Below are 21,757 nucleotides of genomic sequence, written 5' to 3' on the forward strand. Positions count from 1 at the left end.
CTTTGCCTATGTCATCCAAGTGACTATTCAAATAAATTTAAAAATCATTTTTTCCCCCCTGAAGTATGTCTGACCTCAGGATTGAAACTCAGGAGACCTAAATTCTTGTCCACATGTGCACCAGTGGTTCACTTGTGTGAGCTTCTGCAAGTTCTTTCTTCCCATCCTAAGTTTTCTTTCTCCTGAAATAAGGGAATTGGGCTACCGAAGCTGAAGGATTATTGAAGTTCCAAGCAGCTCTGGAGCCATGATTTACCAGGCACCTACACTGTGTCTAGTACTGCATTTAACAGTTTAAAGTTTAGAGGCAATTAGAGGGCACATTTCTAGCCCTTTGGACCTGTGCTGTCCAGTACGGTAGCCACCAGCCACATGTGGCTATGAAGTGTGACTGAACTATAATTTTATTTCATTTTGATTAAATAAACTGATACTATATTCAGTTATTGAAAACTTTGATGTTTGAAACAATGTAGTGGTGTGAATCTCTTTTTTTAAAAGATAACTTTTGTGCAATCTAAATATAGATCAAGTGGTTTCTGATTAAAATTTAGCATCTGAATTGAAGTGTGTTTTAAATGTAAAATATGACAGATTTAAGACAATACAAAAAAAGGATGTAAATATCTCATTAATAATTTCTTATTGATTACATGTTGAAATGACAACATTTTGGATATATGGAGTTAAGTGAAATATGTTACTTAAAAGTAATTTCATCTATTTCTACTTTTTTAACATGACTATGAGAATATTGAAAATGGCATATGTGACTTGCATGATATTTCATTTGGAGGGTTTTGGAAGTTTATAAAATGCAGTGGGTGGTTTGAGTGGTGGTCTAGGGTCTAGATCTTTGTCAATCATGGATGCTTTGGGGAAAATGTGTCACCCTTTGAGGAAGACTCTTGTACCAGTCTGAGTCATTACTCTTGTCAGGAAAGACTTACCCTAATTACCTTTGCTAACAGGGTGTGTTTTAAGAGAGGCAGGGGATGTGAGGTCTTTGTGGTCCCCAGTGCTTCCAAAATTGGGGTGTTCCATAGGCACCATGGATAAATGCACTGTGACATCCATCTGAGTTCACCCAGCACTCCTACCTCCAGAGAGGGGATCTATTTGGACTAGCCTGTCTCCATTCAACACCCGTACCCCTGTTGGGTGGAGGTTTGAGCCAGGCACCTTCAGAGGAAAATTCCACCCTCCTTCTCTGCATCTGTAGTAAGTAAATATGCAATCAGGGAGGATCACCTTCTCTGGCCAGCATGTGGCCAGCGTGTGGTGGCCAAGCTGGTGTGACTCAGGAGGGTCAGTTTCCCTGGAGAGAATGTGGTGGGTATCACGGCACGATCAGAAAGGACCGCCATTCCGGGTGACATTTGGTGATTCACTTGAAATGATGGAGGAGGAGGACAACTGTATTGGCTTGTTAGGGCTGCCATAACAAGTACCACAGACCGGATGGGTTAAACAACAGGAATTTATTTTCTCACAGTTCTGGAGGCTGGAAGTCTAAGATGAAGTCAGCAGTTTTAGTTTCTTCTGAGGGCTCTTCCCCTTGTCTTGCAGATGACTGCTGTCTCACTGTGTCCTCACATGGTCCTCCCTCAGTCTGTGTAGCCTATGTCATAATGTCTTTTCAAAATTACTTTTTAATTGAGGTTTAATAGACATATAACATTATATTACTGTCAGGTGTATAACATAAGATTTGTTATTTGTATATATTGCAAAATGATTACCATAGTAAGTGTGGTTAACATGTGTCACTTTTAAGACCTAGTCTCTTAGTAACTGTCAAATATGCAATACAGTATTATTAGCTATAGTTACTATATCGTACATTACATCTCTATGACTTATTTATTTTATAACTGGAAGTTTGTACTTTTTGTCCCCCTTCACCCATTTCTCCAATTCTCAACCTCCTGTCTCTGGCAATAATCAATGTGTTCTCTGGATTTATGAGCTTGGGGTGTGTATGTGTGTGTGCATTTTGTATTTAATTCCAGGTATTTGTGAGATCATACAGCATTTGTCTTTGTCTATCTGACTTATCTCACTTAGCATAATGCCCTTAAACAGCAGGATTTCATTCCTTTTTTATGGCTGAATCATATTCCATTGTGTATACGTACAAATTTTCTTTATTCATCTATTGATGGACATTTAGGTTGTTTCCATATCTTGGCTATTGTAAATAATGCTGCAGTGAACATGGGGGTGCATAATCTTTTCCAGGTAATGTTTTTGTTTTCTTCAGATAAATAGCAGAAGTAGAACTTTTGGATCATATGGTAGCTCAATTTTTAATTTTTTGAGGAATCTGCATACTGTTTTCCATTATGTCATTCCACCAATTTACATTCCCATCAATAGTGCACTAGTGTTCCCTTTTCTCCACATTCTCACGAAAACTTTTAATTTCTTGTCTTTTTGATAATAGCCATTCTGACAAGTGTGAGGTGGTATCTCATTATGATTTTGATTTGCATTTCCCTGATGATTAGTGATGCTGAGCATCCTTTCAAGTACCTGTTGGCCATCTGTGTATCTTCTTTGGAAAAATGTCTACTCAGATCTGCCCATTTTTTAATCGGTTTGATTTTTGTTTGTTTTTCTGCTGCTGTTGAGTTGTATCAGTTCTTTATATTTTGGATATTAACCCCTTATCAGATATATGATTTGAAAATATTTCTTCCCATTCAGTAGGCTGCCTTTTAATTTTGTTGATGATGTAATCTCTTTATCTCAGATTACAGCCCAAGGTCCTATCTTCAAATACAGGCACATTCTAAAGTACTGGGGATTAGAACTTCAATTTACCAATGTGGCAGAAACATTCCGCCCATAACAACCACTATCTCCAGTCAGTATGTGGCATTCAAGGATCAACTTAATGAACTGTGTGGTCAGAAACAATGACCACAGAATGATCATTAGGCCACATGAGGATTTCCCACAAGAGGGAATGGGAGCAAGAACATGCACCTTTGACATGGCTATGAGTGACTTTAGTTAACTGAGGCAGGATAAAGGGACATGTTGAGTCCTGAATTTTACAGCAAGGCCACAGATGGTACAATCTGCTCCTTAGCGCCAGGAATCTTTTGTTACTTGAACCACAGTACCTAAGACCAAGTAGGTGGAATTGAATGGTATAGTGTGCTAAATCCTAGCTGGCAAATCTGACATCAAGGACATGGGTTCACAATCTATTTAGGAGCATAAACCCTGCAATTAGGGACAGAGAGCAAAGAGGTGATCAGGCTGGGAGTGGAAAGTAGCAATCAGCAAAGAGCTGTGATTTCTGGAGGGGGTAACCCTCTTCACATTGGAAATTGATGAGCAGGTGCTGGTGAGGAGGATGGTGAAAAGCTGGAGCCAAGGCAGAGGCAGGAAAAAACAAGACATGAAAAGACCCTCAGGACACTGACTGGTTAGAGCAGAGGGCTTCTGACCACAAAGAGGGTTGGTTTAAAGCGGTGATTGGAAAGAGAAACGTCTGCATCCAGGTGTGAAGTGATGTAGTCAGACAGGATCAGTGACAGAGGGGAAAGGTAGACTGAGAATGAGGAGGTTGCTAAGAGCTGGCTATTGATCAAAATATTGAAACGGAGAAGGTCCAGAGTTAAACACACACACACAAAACAAAAATCACTGCCATGCTGCAGTCCTGTGATCTCTGGAGGTGACTGGTTTTAGTGCTAATGCGGAGACTTCTAGGAACCATCCCCGTGTTCATAAAAGGACAGATGGGAACAGTCTCATTGGTTTGTGGACTCTTCAATAATGATAGCTGAAAAATCCATTTCAGCAGGCAGCTTTTTTTCCCCCTCCATCCTAACTTTAGGCTTCTCTAGTCAGTCCAATTGTTAGTAACAAGAAACTAGATAGTGACAAGGTTTAGGGAATAGACATTAAACTGGGATGAATCAGTTAAGTAACAACAGGGAGACTTGAGTAAATGACTGTGAGGCATTTTATGCACTTATCCTGGGAAAAAATACATGGCTTGATGGGAATTTGCTCGGCTTACTGGGATAAAATAAGAAAATCTCCTCTTTAAATGTTGACAGAGTGTTGAAGTCTTTTGAAAGAGACCGATTCCCCTCCCAATGTATTTTCCCAATAGTCTTCTACATTTACTATATATATATACTTTGCAACCAATCCTAGATCATATCAAACAAAAAACCCCAATTGTGTCTTGCACAGGACTTTCAAATTTTTCTTTCTCTTCAATGGATAACAGATCCTGAGTAGTTTGTTGAGGGGCTTTCGTCTTTCTCCTTAGCATCTCATATGCAGAAACAGCAACTCATCCTATTGGGACACGCCTTACATTGAATTCAGCTGTGCCTCAGAAAGACTCAGTTTGCTGGAGTGGACTTCAGCGGTGGGGCCCAAGCTCCATAAATCCCCAAACGATGCTGATGCTTGCCAAGCTGTAGCAAACTGGGCTCTCGACTGGCGGGGTGGGTTCAGCTCCTAAGGAAGATGACCGGGAAGAGTCAGAAAACAGGCAGAGAATCTCAGGGATGAGTCGGAGACAGCGGAGACTAACTTTTCTTCGCCGCACTCCCCAGTCTGCAGATATTCACACCCTGTGGACTGACCACTCTGAAAGCCGGGATGCACTCGGTCGGAGTTACAGTCCTGAAAGCTGTCGGGGCGGCGCCCGCCTCACTCCCCGCAGCAATTACCGGAGCGCCCCACCTGCCCCGCAGCCCCGCCCAGCCTCCGACTGCCGGACGCGGGCCACGCCCCCTCGCCGCCGCGGCCCCGCCCCGCAGCACGCGCTGCTGGCCGGCGCCCCGCCCTGTCTGTCACGTGACGGCCCTGCCCTCCGCGCGAGCTCGGATTGGCTCTGGCGTCCGAAGAGGTGGGTTCTCGCCCACAGCACTGCCCCGCAACGCGGCTGCAGTTTTCAAACCTCAACTGTAAGCTCCCGTCACCGTCTACGCTGCGGTCGCCGGGAGCCACTTCACGGCGTGGGGGGCCAGGTCACAACTGTTGGCTGTTGTCTGGAAGAATAAAAGTGGGTCCTGCCACGCTCGGAGCTGCCCGGAGCCTCCCCGGGACAGAGCTGGAGAACGCGTCCTGCCGTGGCCACCGGCGTGGGGCGGGACGGGAGCCCCCTTGGAGGGGGCAGCCCCGAGAGAACCTGCTGCGGCCCGAGCGGTCAGTGACTTCCGCCTCGCGCGCCCGCGGTCCTGCCGGGGTTAGCGGGTGGGCTCGGGGCTGCGACTCCGAACCCAGCCCCCTATACCCGTGGAACAGAGACCCCGAACGTGGGAGGGGGGGCTCGAGGAGGGGTCTAGGCAGTGTGGGTGCATACGGGGTCCTCTCGGACCCCAGTCTGGGTAAGCTGGGCTCAGAGCGCGCCTCCCCTCAGGTGGCCCGACTGCTCCGGGCCCCTGGCCGCATTCCGGCTGGAATCCGGCTTCCCTGGTTCCCTCGGGGTCGGCGCAGGGGACTGCCGGTGGTCCTCCCAGTACCCTTCTCAGCCCGGGGGCGGGGGGAGAGAGAGAGTGTGTGTGTGTGTCTGTCTGTCGGTCCGTCTTTCTGTCGGTCTCTGTGCGTGTGTGTGTGTCCGTCTGTCGGTCTGTGTGTGTGTGCGCGCGAGTGCCGGCCCGGACTCTCCCCGGGTCGCGTCCCGCGGGGCCCCCCTTCGCGGCCGGCTCACTCGCGTCCCTCCCTCGTCGCGTCCTTCAGGTCCCTCCCGAGTTCACAGCTGTGGCGTGGGCACCGGCCGTGTTCACATCTGGGCTCATGGACACGGTCTGCTCCCAGCTGCTTTTCGTCCAGAGAAAGTTTGTGCTCATCTTGTGGGGCATCTTCAGTTACCGCTTGTGAACAGCTTTTTAAAGTTAGTGAATAGAGAAGTGCAATTGCAGTTGTTTCAGTGATTCTCAGCGATCTGATTTTTATTTTGACGCCGTGTAAACCGCAAAGTGTACGCGACCCATCCTCAAACTATACAACGAGCTACGATGGCTGCGATTTTGACATCTACCCAGCTCTTTGTTTTACTGTAGGGAAAAGCGCTTCCTTTGAATCCCCTTGACAAAGTTAAAAGAGACTTTGTGGCAGCTGGTAGCTGATGTTAGTTCTTACTCTGTCTGTGATGGGACTAGAGACACTCCAGCATCAATTTGCAAATTGAAATTAAGGGGAAAACATTTTAAGGCCACATACTGATCAAATTTCAATTATATTAGGTCTAGGTATCGCGTTCACTAATTGTTTTGCCAACGTAATGTTTACATCCGTGGTACCAATGATACGCGGTGTAGTTTCGTATGGTACCGTTCCTTCAAGGTCTCGAGTCTTTGAGACTGTGTAGGAGACAACACAGCCTACAGAGATGACTGAAGATGTAGCAGCATATGTAACCTAGCGTTTTGAGCCCAGGAGCACAATTTTATTAAAGGAAAGATGTGTAAGCCTACTTTGTCATTGAGACACCATTTTATAGTTTTATAGTAAACTGTCCAGAAGTAGTTTTCAACAACATCTAAGATGTTTGGTTTTATAAGTATTAAACCACATACCCATAAAAGTGTGTGTTTTTGAAAAAGCTGGTCCACAGAAGTAGTGCCCTAGTTTAAGATGCCTCTTTTTCCCCTTCACCATCCTCTGAACAGATGTTCAGTTTTTAAAAATTTTTTGTAATATCTTAATAATTGAGGTTATAAATAGCTGCTATATTTTTGGGGATACCTATCATTTTTAGATCGCTTTTCTAAATTATGGATCTAGAATTGAAGTGAAATACATTTACATGGCAATATATTTAGGTTTTAAATGTAAAATTTGTGTAATCGAAGGCTTTTCTTTTTTTGTGTGTGGGTAGAATGGTTTCTGTTTCTCTTGGGCTCATTAAGTAGTGAATTAAAATTTGGTTAAGATAAAATCAGTTTTTAGGAACGTTGAGACTTGAGTAATTGATCACTGTATCAGCATATTAGTAAAAAATCTGAAGAAGGTACAGGCATTTTATGGCATGTTTCCAATGAAACAATTTTATCTTTAAGCTTTCACTGACAATGATTTACTGGTGTTAAGTAAACATTTAAATATATTTTAAAAGCTTTGTTTTGATGCTGTTTGATAACTATAAGAGAGAATTACCTTATCAAAATTTCCCTGTTTCAATCTTAGAGACCCAATTTAAAACCCAGGAATCAAGGAAATTGATAGCTAACTTGCTTTCACTTAATCTTAAAGTTGTCTTACAATTGCATGTATATTATATTATATTATAGTGCATATTTCCTGTAAAAAAAATTGGCAGCTAAGAAGAGCAGTGCTTCTGAATGTACTGCTTTTAAAGGATTTTGATTCATTCTTGTTTTTTTTTAAAGATTTCTTCAGCATTCTGCAGTTATAAGTTGTGTCAGAAACATTAACAGTCATTTATGTACTTACTTTCCATTTATGACAACTTTAAATGTTTTAGTTATTTTAGTTTTACACAACATTGACAGCAAAATCCTTTGATTTAATTTTTATGATAGGATATTTCTTTGGGAATATTTCATTTAACAAATGTACTTATGAATTAAGTTACATATTTTATCTAAATATATTGTGACAAATGTTGCAATTTTCAAGACATACCTTGTTAATTACTTATTTCTTTGATTTATTTATACTTCTTCCCCCCAAATACATTAACCTTGAACTTCAGTGCCACTTTAAACATCTAGTCAGTTTTTTTAATATTTATATGCAGCATGTGTTGCTGCACCCTGGACCCTTTGCAACTTCTTCAAAAGAAGGGATAGTTACACTTCAGTGTTTTAAAAATTTTAGTATTAACAGTGAGGTGACAATTTTATTTTTAATCCTAGGATCATACTCCATTTTGCATTGTAATACTTACTGAATAAATAGTACTTGAGTGATGCTATAAGTAAACAGTACTTTATTTTACAACAGAAATTTAATTTTCCATCTGATGAATGACAAGCACTGTGTGTTTGTTGGCTCACTATATTTCCATTTTTCAACATCTTCCCATCCTGGTTCACAAGTATGGGGTTTAATTCTCTCTCTGAAAGTAGAAGAAACAGCACCTGGCCCTACTGTTGTGGCACAGAATCAGGCCTGGGGTTATTACCTGAGACTTTAGCCCTTGGGTGGTATAAACAAGACTGGTTAGACTAGAGTCAGTTAGCTGGCTTCCTATTTGTCATTTTCAAAGGATTAAATTCTTGAATCATACTTTCTATTCAATCTTTGAAAAACAGACCTGTTAGTGGACTACATAGAACAGTCTCTTCCTTGAAGTTGAAAATCATCATCATCCATTTCCCTACACCAATACCTTTGCTTCAAATCAATGACTAATTAAAAATGAATCCTCTGCCACACTAGCAGAAAGTTTTTCCTTTATTTTGAGGGATGCTAGATAAATAAATCTCCAGTTCCTCTGTTTCCTAGGGAAACTTGGTAGCTGTAAACGTCCATATAGAAAGTTTTTTTTTTTCTCTGTAATCTTGTGCCTTAGTTTGCTTTCCATTGCCTTTCGTATTTACTTCATGAAGGTATAGATTTATCAGTCCTTGACAGGACGAGTATCTGAATTTCCTGGTTGAGGTAGCTCTCAAACTATTGCTGTTCTTAGCTGAAGTATGTATAATAACAGGTGGCCACCTAGTCTGGAAAGATAGGTAAATACAAAACAAATGGTCTGTTGGTATTATATTACAAAGTATGATATAGTAATTTTATACATGTTTCCAGACTCTGTGGCTATCCTGTTTAAAATTGAAATTCTCTAATAGCAATTTGAAATATGTCTTATTTTATTTAGCTAGATCCTGAATTCAGCAGAGACTAACTGCAGTATTATACTTTCAAGATGGATTTCAAATTCTGCTAACCCTCAAAGCTATGAGATGTACCTAAAAACTCTTATTGCTGTATTTTTTAATTCTTACAATTCAGTTCATCAGACATTTAAAAGAAACCCTACCAGCTGGCCAGATACCATGCTGAAAGTTTTGGCACAAAAGCCAATGGTTGCTGCCCTTTAGACATTAAACATAATTGCAGTCTAGCATGTTACATGTTGTGGTAAAGAGATATTCAAGGGTCCTCCTGTTTGAACCATAAAAGAGAGACATTTAACACAACCTGTGGGTTTTTAGGCAAAGTTTCCTGGGGGAGGTAACATTCTATGTTGAGGTATGAAGGATACCATAAAAGAGTTAGCCGTTCGAGGAAAAGTAGAAAGGATGTTCAGACAGGAAAGTGTGGAAGGAAAATATGAGATAAAAGTGTGGCAGGAAATGAAGCTAGTGTGTACCTGGCCCCAAAGGCTTTTGTGTGTCATGCTATAAGGACTTGAACTTGTAGGGACTAGATAGCTAATGCAGGGATCAAAGCAGACAGTTTAATTGTCTAGAAGTTTTTATTTACTGTATATGATATATTCTATTTATAAGACATTTTTATTTGATAACTTTGAAATGAATATCATGAGGAATAGTTTTAAACAGAGCTATTTAGAGGTTCACAGGAACTGTCTGTCTTACTTTTGATCATATCACATCTGCTTTCTCCCTTCAAGTATGTTAAGGCCCATACCAAGCCTAACATTTCCTTCTCTGATCCACATCTGAATTCTTACTGTAATTATTGTAATGGGAATTAGTGAAAATAATCTTTGGAAATAAGTTTGAGGTGCATTATTCCTAGTAGTACTGTGTAATTGAAAGTTTGATTGTATCTTGCCTTCTATTACCCTCTTACTGTATTTGGTACCTGATTGTTTCTATAATTGTGAACTACACACACACGCACACACACACACACACACACCCGCTAAGTCCCTTTAGATTTTTATTAGTATTGCCTAATAAAGTTTTCTGAATTGAATTTCAAATGGAGTGAGACATATTGGTAATTTTGAATCAGTCATAGGTCTGTAAATTATGGTAGGAAACAAAAAAAGGTCTGATTGTTGGAGTTAAAGAGAATTTGGTGGGAAATTTAGGAAGCTGCAAGGAGAGGCTGAGAATTGACTGATAACCTTCATGTATCCAAGGATTAAAGCTTATATGAAGGGCAACCAGATGTTTATGGAGGGTTTGGTGGACAAAGGTGACATTCATGCTCCACTATATTCAAAATAAGCCAAAGGAGGGGAAATGAAAAAATATCTAGGCTGTGGCATTTACTGCATGTGGTGCACATGCATTAGACAGAAGGAAGACACACTTACAGGATACTGTGTGGATGCCTAAAACAGTTTGTAATACAGGCATATTAGCAATAAGTAGATAAGTTTAAAGGTCAGTGTTCAGCAATGTGCTTTTCCTGTCTTCTGAGATGCGACTTGTGTTCTAGCATATTCAGAACTGGAGTGAAATGTATCACAATTAAAAAAATGACTTTTGGATTAACATGTATTTCAAAATCTGATTGCCCAGTGCTGTTTTCAGCTACATTTATAGTCAAATACTTATGGTTCATTCATTCATTATGATGACCAACTGTACAGGTGAGAGCTGGGAAATTTGTTAGGGTAAAAAATTAAGCACAAGCCAATGTCTTGTATTAAGGAAATCAAACTGAGTACACATGTAAAGGTGTATGTCTTAATGTTAAGATTACAAATTGTTATTCCTTATATAAAATTGGAACTATAACATTAATTCAGAATTTGTAATGTTATTTTTTCTATGCAATATTAAACAAGGTGTTAATTCTTGCTTAGTGTTTATCCTAAATGCTTATATGGTCTTCGCATAAGAACTGCCTTTATTTGGATAATGAACATCATCTGCTCTAAATAAATGCAGAGAAAACATTGAGGCCTTAAAAAACCTGAGCACTAATGGTTCACGAACTTCCAACCAAGTAAACCCTTAATGTGTAAAGAGATAAATTTTGCTGTTACAAATGGTTATGGTTCTGCATCTAGAGTCTAGTCATATGTATTCACAGCCATCTTTTTACCCAAAGACATTTAATAGTTTTTGTCTATACCTGCTTGGTGTAGATAATTTAAACACGAGAAAGTATAAATACTGCCATAATCTCACCACCCGGAGATAACCACTGTTAATTATTTTGCCATAGTTTTCCACTCTTTTCTTCTATTTGTTTTTATGTTTAACAGAATTATATATATCAAAATTATGTATAACAAATATATATTTTACATAACAAAGTTATCATACTGTATATAAAGTTTTGTCTTCCTTTTATCATTCAACATCATATAAGTTAAAAATACTCTTTGAAAGCACAATTTTTATTAAGTATATAATATCCTGTTATTTAGGTGTACTTAACCTTTCCTATTGTTGCACTTTGGATTTCATTCATTCTACAAGTTTTCTATTTTTTTCACTATTATAAATCATGCTTCGTTGAGCATAAGTCTTTGACTACATCTAAGACCCACGTTGATGCTTTTGTAACTTGAGAGCAGAAAACACTTATTTATAAAATACAGTTCTACTAGATTCTTATGAATAGATCACTTTTTAGCTGAGATGTCACAGCATGAGATAAACATCTTAGATTTTAGAACCTAGCTGAGGTGAACATCTTAGAATCAAGGGCCTATACTTTGTGTGAGTGAATGTGACATGTTCTTGTTCTCATGTTTCCCAAGGGCTGATTAATGAACAGTGTTGTGAATGCAGTCCAATTTATATCTATGGTGCAAGTATAGCCCTTCTTTATGTATGTATGTGTATAACATAAATGTGATCATAAGCATGCATATTCATAGACTTTTAAATTAAGGGGAAAAAAAATTAAAAGGCAAAAAATGACCTAGAAAAAAAAAATGGTTGAGCATAGAAACTGGTAACTGTATCAGTTTTTCAGAGAGGAATATGTGACCAATGAAACTGAGTGCCATTGGAACTAAGAAACTATACAAAACAATTCACCAAAACAATAAAAAATACAGAATTTAAGAGTTAAGTTGAAGCTAACTTGGGATGAGAGTTTTGTATGTGAAAATAGGGTACAGCTATTCAATAATAGCAGAGGACTGCATGGGGAGTATCTTTAAGAATATTAATATTTATTTATTGAACAATCATGATGTGCTTTCGCTACTAGCACTGTAGCAGTGCCATTCCACCTGACTTCAGCATATCTTAATTCTTAGTCTTCGGAGCTCTGCAAGAGAGTCTGTTATCATCCCCACTTTAGAGGCTGCAGAATAGAAGCGTTCCTCACTAGTAATCAGAGAAATGCAAAGTAAATCACAAAATTCCATTTCATCTTCGTCACACTCGAAGAGCTGAAATTTAACATCTGAGTACAGCAAATGTTGTCAAGGAAATGATAAACCCCCACACCCAGTGCTAGTGGGAATGTAAACTGAGGACAGAGGGACAGACTTCAACTGTGTCTATGATGTCTTATTTATTTTTAATTTAAATGAAATATAGCAAAGTAATAAGATTGAAAAACCTCAATGTTTGTTATGTTTGTATACCTTCATACATATTTGAAATAATTCATTCTTCTTTTCTTTCTTTCTCTCTCTCTTTCTCTTTCTTTTTAAAAGTGGCTGTGTTAGTTTGCTTGGCTGCTATAACAGAGCACTGTAGATGGAGTGACTTAACAGAAATTTATTTTCTTACCGCACTAAAGAGTAGAATTTTGAGATCAAGGTGTCAGCAGGGTTGGATTCTTCAGAGGCCTTTCTCTTTGGCTTGAGAGTGGTCGTCTTCTTGTGTCTTCCCTCTGTGTGTGTCTGTATCCTAATCTTGTCTTTTTATAAGGACACTCATCCTGTTGGATTAGGGCTCACCCTAATGAAAATGAGGATCTCATTTTAATTTAATTACCCCTTTAAATGCCCTTTCTGAGGTACTAGAGGGTTAGGACTTCAACATTTGAATTTTGAGGGGAGGAACATAGTGCAGCCCATAACAGTGGCAAGTTAAATATCTCGTGTCTCATAGCTGGTATGATGGATAAATGGAATTCAGACCCAGAGATGATTCAGTCCAAATGTTATTTTCAGAATGCTACACTGCTACCTTTGACTCCTAGAGATACATCCCAAAACTAGTTCAGGCAAGACCGAGGGGTTCAGAGAAAGCAAATTTTACTTAAGAATAAAACCAAGAAAACACAGAAACTGAAAACACTCACCTCTAATCACACTGCTTATTTGCTAAGTTGAATGAAGTTGGCATTTGAATTTAGGAAGATAAACAACAGAACATGTCAAGAAGGAAATAAAGGGAGGAAAAATGTGGCAGACACAGAGCAGAAGCTTAGGGGTTTATTATAAGAGGAAGCTAGAAGAATAATACTGGATCTTTTATTAGACAGGCATGGCAGAAAGTCAGGAGTATCTTAAAATACATAGTTTGCTGTTATTATATGAATTCAGTTAGTATGAAATAGTTGTTTTAATGTTAAAACTGAATACTTGTATCACAAGGTATTTCCAGATAAATATGAGCTTCAGATACAGATGAAACTCCGGAATAAGGCTTTCTGCGAGGTCACTCACTCACTCATCCAGCAAAATTATAGAGCTCTTCATTCATGGCAGGCTCTGGCTAGGTTCTGCCAAAAGAAGCTCTAAGACCTGTGAGAGAAGGCTATTTCTTGTAGTCATTCAGATGTCAGTAGTATAACTCACATCATGTGAATTTACCACCAAATTTGTTTGGCCATGTGAAATTAAATTTAAAATGAATAATCATTACTTTGCTGGGTGAAGTCATCTTGTTATGTGAAGATACAACTTTAAAGAATGAGAGCTTAAGAAATGAATGGTTGCTTATATTAAAATTTTATGGTAACAATTTTTTTTGAAGAATTTGAGAAGCCTTACAGGATTTTTATAGTAGTTTTATTCTAAATTGAAGTCAATAACTTAGTTCAAGTACCAGAGAGGTGCTACCAGCTTCTGTGTGTGCTTTTCATTTTTCTTCCTTCTGGATAGAATGTGCTCTTAAATCTTTCTTTCTTTCTTTCTTTCTTTCTTTCTTTCTTTCTTTCTTTCTTTCTTTCTTTCTTTCTTTCTTTCTTTCTTTCTTTTCTTTCTTTCTTTTTTTTGGCTGTATCTTATAGCTATATTTGGAGCTAGAGCTATGTGGTATGACACACTTCTTGTCTGAGATAACATCTTTTTTTCTTAATTGCATTTAAGTTATATCCTGCATCTTCTCTTTTTTTAAATAGGTGAAAATAAGTGACTGAAGAAGCACATCCGAGAGTCATCTAACATGCTGAGAAGAAGATTTGACTGCCGAAGTATTTCGGGCTTGCTAACTACAACTCCTCAAACTCCAATAAAAATGGAAAACTTTAATAATTTTTATACGCTTACGTCTAAAGAGCTAGGAAGGTAAGGATACTTTTGATGTATATGTGTTTAAATTCACATTTTGGATTTCTCTATCTATACTTTTGTAAAACTCACTTGGTCATTATTTAGCAATGATTAGAAAGAAAAGTCGTCATCTCTGTTGATAGTAATACAAGGTCTAGTCTTAACTGACTTGGAAATCAAATCTGTGGAGGGGTAGTGAGCACATATGATACATCCCTTGCAGCTTCAGAACCCAGGATAAGGAGTCAAGGTTCTTGTTTGAGGCTGTGTAAGCGAAGAGACAGCTTAGCAGAATGGACGGCCACATCTCAATTTGGACTCTGTCACTTACAAGCTGTTTGACCTCAATTAAATTACTGTACCTCTTAATGCTATAATCTCCTCACCCAAGAAGTGGGGGTGAAGACAATTGTATCTATTTTATATGGTGGTTGTGAGGATTAAATATTGACTAATACTTGTAATGTTAATATTTGTATTTAGTAGAGCACTATGTAAGTTTTTTAGTTAAAGAAACATGTTTTTAATTCTTCAGATGTTGTGCTGGGCTAAAGTAAATATGGAGATTTTGCTTCTTTTCTATATTTAAACGTATTAGCTCATATTTGATAGTATATCCTTTTGACAAATAATGCATGTTCTGTAAGTAGAACCTGTACTTAATGCTAATACCAGTCTGTTTTGGTTTAACCAAGGTGTAAATTCCTTAAGACCAAGGAGTGACCTAAGATTATGAGACCATTTAACACTACCATTTTAATATATAAGAAAGTTACAAAAGAAATACCAAATAATTTGTTATATATTCAGCATTTTTGAGCTTTAAGTTAGAAACACTTAACAAAGGGTTGGAAGATGGCAGTTTCTATCTTCAGTTTGATTTTTATGTTAAAATGCTTTACTAAGTCCATGTTTGTATTGATAGATGTACAGTAAAATAGTATGGTTGCTTTTTATCTTTGAAAATCTCAGTGTGAAAACAAAAATTGACTGAACCACGGACAGTAATTCGGTTCTTGGTGGTCTTTATGTGATGGGTGAAGGCAAGACTTGGCTTTTCCACTTGTCAGATGTTGGATGCAGTCTTTCTTTTGCAAAACAAAGATAATAATATCTACCTCATCAGACCAAGAACTAGATGTAAAAGCTATTTCATAATTCCTGACATATTTATTTAATTTTGTGTGTAAAATATTTGGATGTTTTAATGGTGTATTAAGAGAGATAGTTTTAAACACTTTTCAGAATGTTTTCGAGAAATTGTTTAAGTTCTAAATCTGTAACTGTTTCTCTTTGCATTATAACAGGAAAGAATGTTTCCTTTTAGTTGCCTGTATCTCACTCTTTATTTAATTGTCATAGAATATTTGCATTGTACAGACTTTAGTGGTCAGTGTTCTTCTAATATAAATTTTTTATGCAGTGCAGTGATCTTTTCTATACTCTTCCTGACAAATTGTTTATTCAGTCTCAATTTGAATGCTTCAGTGATGAGGAACTCACTACCTCAGAATGTATCTGTTCCATTTTGTGGGCACCTCTTAGGCACAGAATTCTGTTCTCTCCTCTGTTAACCTCTACCCAGTATACATAGTTCTCCTTTTATAGCTGCATATAGTGACCATGGAAGAGTCCTTCAGAGATTTGAATATAGCTAAACATTGCCAGTTTCCTTAAAAGCTCATCTTATGACCTCATTTCCCTGATTTCCAGACGGCCTTCCTTGATCTGGTTATCTTCTTCTGGACCCCTCTTTGCATTTTTCATTTCATTGTCAGTCTTAAAATGAGAAAGCCTAGAATGGACACAATATTATCATTATTTTACCATCTAGAATACAACAAAACTCTATTGAAATAGCCTAAGATTCCATTAGGAGTTTTTCTTCTTTTTTTCTCAATAGCCATGTCAAATATGTGTCACATGGCATCATATAGTATATTAGTAAAAACAGGCTAAGCTGGAAGGCGGTTGACCTGTCTTTACTCAGGATCTAAAGTTGTGTGAACTACTAGCTGTGTGATTTCCTTTCCTTTAAGATGAGAGGGTGGACTAGATGTCTCCAAGTTTCCTTCTGTTGCAGTAATGCTTAGAAACTACTTTGAGCAGGTAATTGAAAATTCACAACCTTGATTGGTATATATAATAAAGGGCATTCTTTTCTATTTTTCTAAATTAATATTTTGATGGGTAAATTTGCATACATTTATTTATTAAATTAAATTTGCAATCTAAAGGGATACTGTGGGAGCTAGAAAGACTAATTTTGTTTTTCTTTGAGAGTTTTGGAGAACTTAAACTTTGATGAGAACAACATTAATAATTCTAAATTGCTTTTTAAATGAGGTGCCATCATAAATCACAATCATAAACTTGATTCACTGTACTTTTTAACATTTTAGAGCAAAACCCCATGATAGAATCTGATTAAAACAAATTCAGACTGCAAATATCTCATCTTTTAATATCTTAATGAAAGAGACTTAACTTTTTAAATTGGTATGGGCTAATGAGTCACATGGTAAGTATTGATATATCTAATTAATAAACCTTGATAAATTGGAACTCATGACCTTTCATCTGCCACAAACTTGCTTTCTTTCAATATTTTATTAACTTTGATATCCCATACTTTTGCAAAATGAAAATTAGGATCGTAATCTTGTTTTTTCTGAAGAGCATACATTTTGAAGCATACAAACATATAATTTTAACAAGTGGTGAGTTACAAAGTTATCTTTATAAATCATTTTTATTAATTTTAAGATGTTAGTGTTTTAGAGTTTATTTTTCTTCAGTAACTTAGAAGAAAGTATGTAAAAGCTAACAGTTCATTTTTGACTATTCTGAAAAAACTTTACATTGTTCCTGTTTTTTAACATGTTGGGTAAGTTTTTTCCACCCCTCCCCCAATTGAAGCAAGGTTTCACAGGACTTCTTGTGGTTAGAAGGGTGAGGCAGATGCAGAAATAAACGTCAGCTTCCTTTGTGGCTCACCCTCCCCCCTCCTTTCACATTTTATTGTCTATTCTAGAATGTAGAAGGGTAACTAACTAGACCTTTTAACTGCTGGGAAATCTAGTCAGCCTTTCCCTTTTAAGGTATGAATTAAGTACTGTTGTTAAGGGTTTTACATTTTCTTAAATGTTTCTGTCAAATTTGATGTAGGAACATTATGTATTAAATATTATTTTTGATATTTCTAAACAACAATTAGCATTCTTAAATAGAAAACAAATGCTTGCTTTTTTCCCCCTAAGTCATCTGATAATTATGGCAAAATATTTACCTTATTTAACAGGACATAAATGAATATTCAAATCACAAATAAGTTTTAAAAATATAAACGTGTTAAGTACTGTATACAAATAGCACAATACGTGATACTGTGTAGGTGCATAACTCTTGCATTCATTCAACAGATATTTCAGTTCCTGTTATGTATTAGCAAAGTGTAGATTTTATAAATACTGTAGTGATTAGGACAGATGGTTTCTGCCCTAATGGAGCATCTACTTATGGTGAACATTGGCAAATAATTACATATATCATTTGGTCACCTTTGCTCTGGATTAATGAGTACTATACTTGGAAGACTTTTGAGAATACCTGAAACAATTAAATAAAAGTATTATTACTTAATTATTTAATTTTGCTCTTTGTTACTGAGAAAATTCTGGCTTGTAGATGCAATCATAAAATTACAGCAGAACTTGTCACAGTTGGTGCTATAAACTTCTTCAGACGGACAGATTTCTTGGCTAACTAGTTTCTGTTTCCTAAGTTTTTACAAAGTGAATTTCTTCATAAAACTCAAAATTTCCTTTCTGTTTTAGACAAATTTTCATTTCTAAATGTAAGTAAGAATTGGCAGAAGTGAGTTTACTTTAAAAGCAACTGTCTTAAAGGAGGAATTGTTCTGTGGTCAGAACAGAAAGCTAGGACTTCACATTCCACAGGTTAAGCCGTGGCACTCCATTTCCACATATGACCTTTCATGAGTTATTCGGTCTTAGTCAGCCTTCGTTTATCCAGCATAAAATCTGTAAAACATGGGCAGTTTGAACATAAAGTAAAAGGACTGATTGACATTTTTTGTGTACTCATTAAAATGCATTGATTTGTATTCTTTACACATGCAGTAAGAAAGTATCTTATAGTTTAAATTAAACATTCTCAAATCTCAGATGAAAAGTTCTATCAAAGAATCAGATTTGTGCATGCAAATTTTCTGAGTTGATATTTATTTGATAAATTATATAAAAGTCAAATTATACCTTGACCACTTTTTTTTTTTTTTTGTATTAGTAGCTATACTTTTTTAGCTTGGTTTCCAGTGCTTCTCTTTGGCACCAATCTTGAGGAGGTTTGGGAAGTAAACAGTAGGGATCTTTGTTATCCTGCCCCTGAGAATAGCAATTAAAAATGTAATCAAGCAATTAATTTTGTCCCCCACTCCCACCCCAAATCCCAAGTATGTTAAAAATATTTTTTGTTTGTTTGTTTATTTGCTAAGCACCCTGATAGGTTGTATCGAAATATTTTCTAAGGGGATTTGAGACAAGAGGAGTTGTGGAACTAATTTACTCTCTGAAGTTCCTTTATTTATACCTGATTTGTTAATATCTAGACAGTAATTTGAGTCTTAGGATGGAAGTCTTAATTTTGGATCCCCTGGATCAAACTTAGGAAGTTTATGGATGGTCTTCGAAATCTGAAAACCCTCTGCAATTATACGTAAACCTTTCTATTTAAGGACATGTATATGTTTTTCTGGATAGGCAGTCAATGGCTTTCATTAGTTTCTTAAAATAGTCTGGCTCAAAATAGCTTAGGTCTTTGGGAAACTAGATTTGGGGTGACTATAGACTTAGAATACACACATTTGCCAGAGTCTTTTAAAATTTGGGCTTAGGTGCTGAGCACTATTATTGGAGCGAGCTAAAACGTATTTATTCCTAAAATGATAAGCATGACCTTACTGGTTGTGTCTGTTCATAGAGATGTTCATAACTGTTAATTTTCTTAGTTAGTCATGAAGTGTCTTTGGATACTCTTCATAGTACAAGTATACCTTTGGTGTCTGTTACAAGCTTCATAGACTGCTGAGCAATACTGAGAGACTCTGGTAAAACAACTGACAAATGGCGCTACAAAGCTTCAAAGCTTGTTAAAAGTGATGTTGAAAGGCAAAGTGATTACACTAATAAAAGTAAATAAGTCACATACCCATTTTTGCATTCATTTTAATTTTTTGCATTTGAAGGAAAGCTAAAATTTTGATTAGAGGGTTAATGTGATAACCTGTTAAGGATAGTCTTTGGAAATAGACCAATATATATATTCTCTCTGCCATCTGCAGAACAGAATAATATTTATAATAAAGAATTGTTGTGATACTTAAACACAATCATTTCTATCGAGTGTGACATGGAGTTGGTAGGCAAGTGAGATCTCCCCCTACAATGGTAATGTATCATATTAATAGTGAAGAATAAATATAATTCTGTTATATCTTGTTATTATATTTGACACTTATATTTTTAAGTCATAGAACTATAAATTTTATAAAAGAACATGCAGTATTTGATTCAGTTAAGAGAACAAAGATACATTCCTAATGGCATGAATATTTGAAAGCACTGACTTCTAAGTCAGAGGTATAAAAGTGTCTGTATTATACTAATATTCTCCTCTATGGAAAAGTTAAAATTGATTGTCCTCATTTTTCCCCCCAGAGGAAAATTTGCTGTGGTTAGACAATGTATATCAAAATCTACTGGCCAAGAATATGCTGCAAAATTTCTGAAAAAGAGAAGAAGAGGACAGGACTGTCGAGGAGAGATTCTGCATGAGATTGCGGTACTTGAATTGACAAAGTCTTGTCCCCACGTGATTAATCTTCATGAAGTCTATGAAAATGCAAGTGAAATCATTCTGGTATTGGAATAGTAAGTATAAACTTTAAAAACCTGATGTCAATTTATAGTACTTACTTTAATTGGTGGGATAAGGTAGTTTAAAATGTCAAGAACAAGAGAGATAAAAGTACGATAAAAACTTATAAAGATTCCTGTTGATAAACTATTCAAGGGACACAGTATATATTCAAATATTTTTCACAAAGCTTAATGTGCAGCCTCACACACATACCCAAAAACTAATTAAACAGCCAAAATAAACAAATGACAATACAATGTTTGGGTAATGTGGTGAAATAAGTATACTTTCATTGCTAGTAGCACAGAAACTTGAGTTTTTCTGCCAAGCAATCTGATGGGCACATAAGATTGAAATTATTTGTGTATTTTGTCTGTCTGTTTGAAAAACACATCCCAGGAAGTGACCCAAGGAGAACAGAACAGGTAAGCTTGCATGAATGAAAACCACAGTTTGTTGAAAAGCATATTTATTTAGTGTGTATGATGTGCGAAACACTATGTTAGGAATTATAGCAATAAAAAATAAAATATAACGTTTCCCACAAGTCAGTGAAAAGTTAAAAACACCCGAATATCTTAACAATTTAAGTGGGGATAGAACATGGTTAAGCTAACTAGTTTGTTAACCAGTATGTTGACATGTTACTCTAAAACAGTGCTTTTCATGTGTTACTCTAAAGTGTGACAGTCTGACACATTTATTATACTTATGTAAAAAATGTGTTTGAACATCTGCAACAATTGGAAGAATGCAGCTAAATTTATGCTTAATACAGTTTAGGTTCTGATAATTTTTTTAATAAAGTAAATCTATTTTGTAATAAAGAGAAGTATTTTAGCAAAAAAAAAAAAAAGATTATAAATATAGTAATTATTTTTAGTAGCCAACCTGCATTATTGCCTTTTTGAATTTAAAAGTATATTAACCACACTTTAGTGCTCACTTATTTTAAGGGTGAATTTACGTATTTATTTAAAAATCTATGTATTTTTGTACCAGGAAAGTTGATTGCCTGGAGTGAACTTGTAAACAAAAATGCTTGTTTTGCGAAATGCTGAACTGATAAGTAGTTCATTTAAGAATGAATGCTATTTGGCTTTGAGGAGAAAAAAAAATGTTTGGTGTCAGAAGACAAATGAGTGATTGTCTAGGGCCATGAATGGGGGAGTGTTGACTACAAAGGGGAACAAGGGGACTCCCTGGGGTGATATACACGTTCTAGATCTTGGTTGTGGTGGAGGATACACAGCTGTATACAATTGAAAGAACTCATTGAACTTGAAATGGGTACACTAGTTTATGTGATTATAATGCAGTAAAGTTCATTTAACACAGAGAATGAATGCTGTGTACATTTCCCGCAACACCAATTAAGGTGTATTGTAGTACCTTCACAACAAATTTGAATTGCAGAAAAGACCAAGATTCTACCATGGGATTTCATTTTTCATACATTTTGTAATTATTTTTGTCAAA

At 36.8% G+C, this 21,757-nt stretch overlaps 1 protein-coding gene across 1 annotated transcript in view; it reads left to right on the forward strand.

The window, feature by feature from the left end:
* The first annotated feature begins 4,916 nt into the window (after positions 1-4,916).
* STK17B (serine/threonine kinase 17b) overlaps positions 4,917-21,757 on the forward strand; it is a 33,911-nt gene continuing 17,070 nt past the window's right edge. Inside the window, exons 1-3 of the mRNA XM_010979734.3 lie at positions 4,917-5,184; positions 14,188-14,353; positions 20,077-20,289. Of these exons, the coding sequence (XP_010978036.1) occupies positions 14,232-14,353; positions 20,077-20,289 (335 nt within the window). The 5' untranslated portion in view covers positions 4,917-5,184; positions 14,188-14,231. The remainder of the gene's footprint in view (positions 5,185-14,187; positions 14,354-20,076; positions 20,290-21,757) is intronic.

Source organism: Camelus dromedarius, chromosome 4 (assembly GCF_036321535.1).
Source record: "Camelus dromedarius isolate mCamDro1 chromosome 4, mCamDro1.pat, whole genome shotgun sequence".
Classification (NCBI taxonomy): Eukaryota; Metazoa; Chordata; class Mammalia; order Artiodactyla; family Camelidae; genus Camelus; species Camelus dromedarius.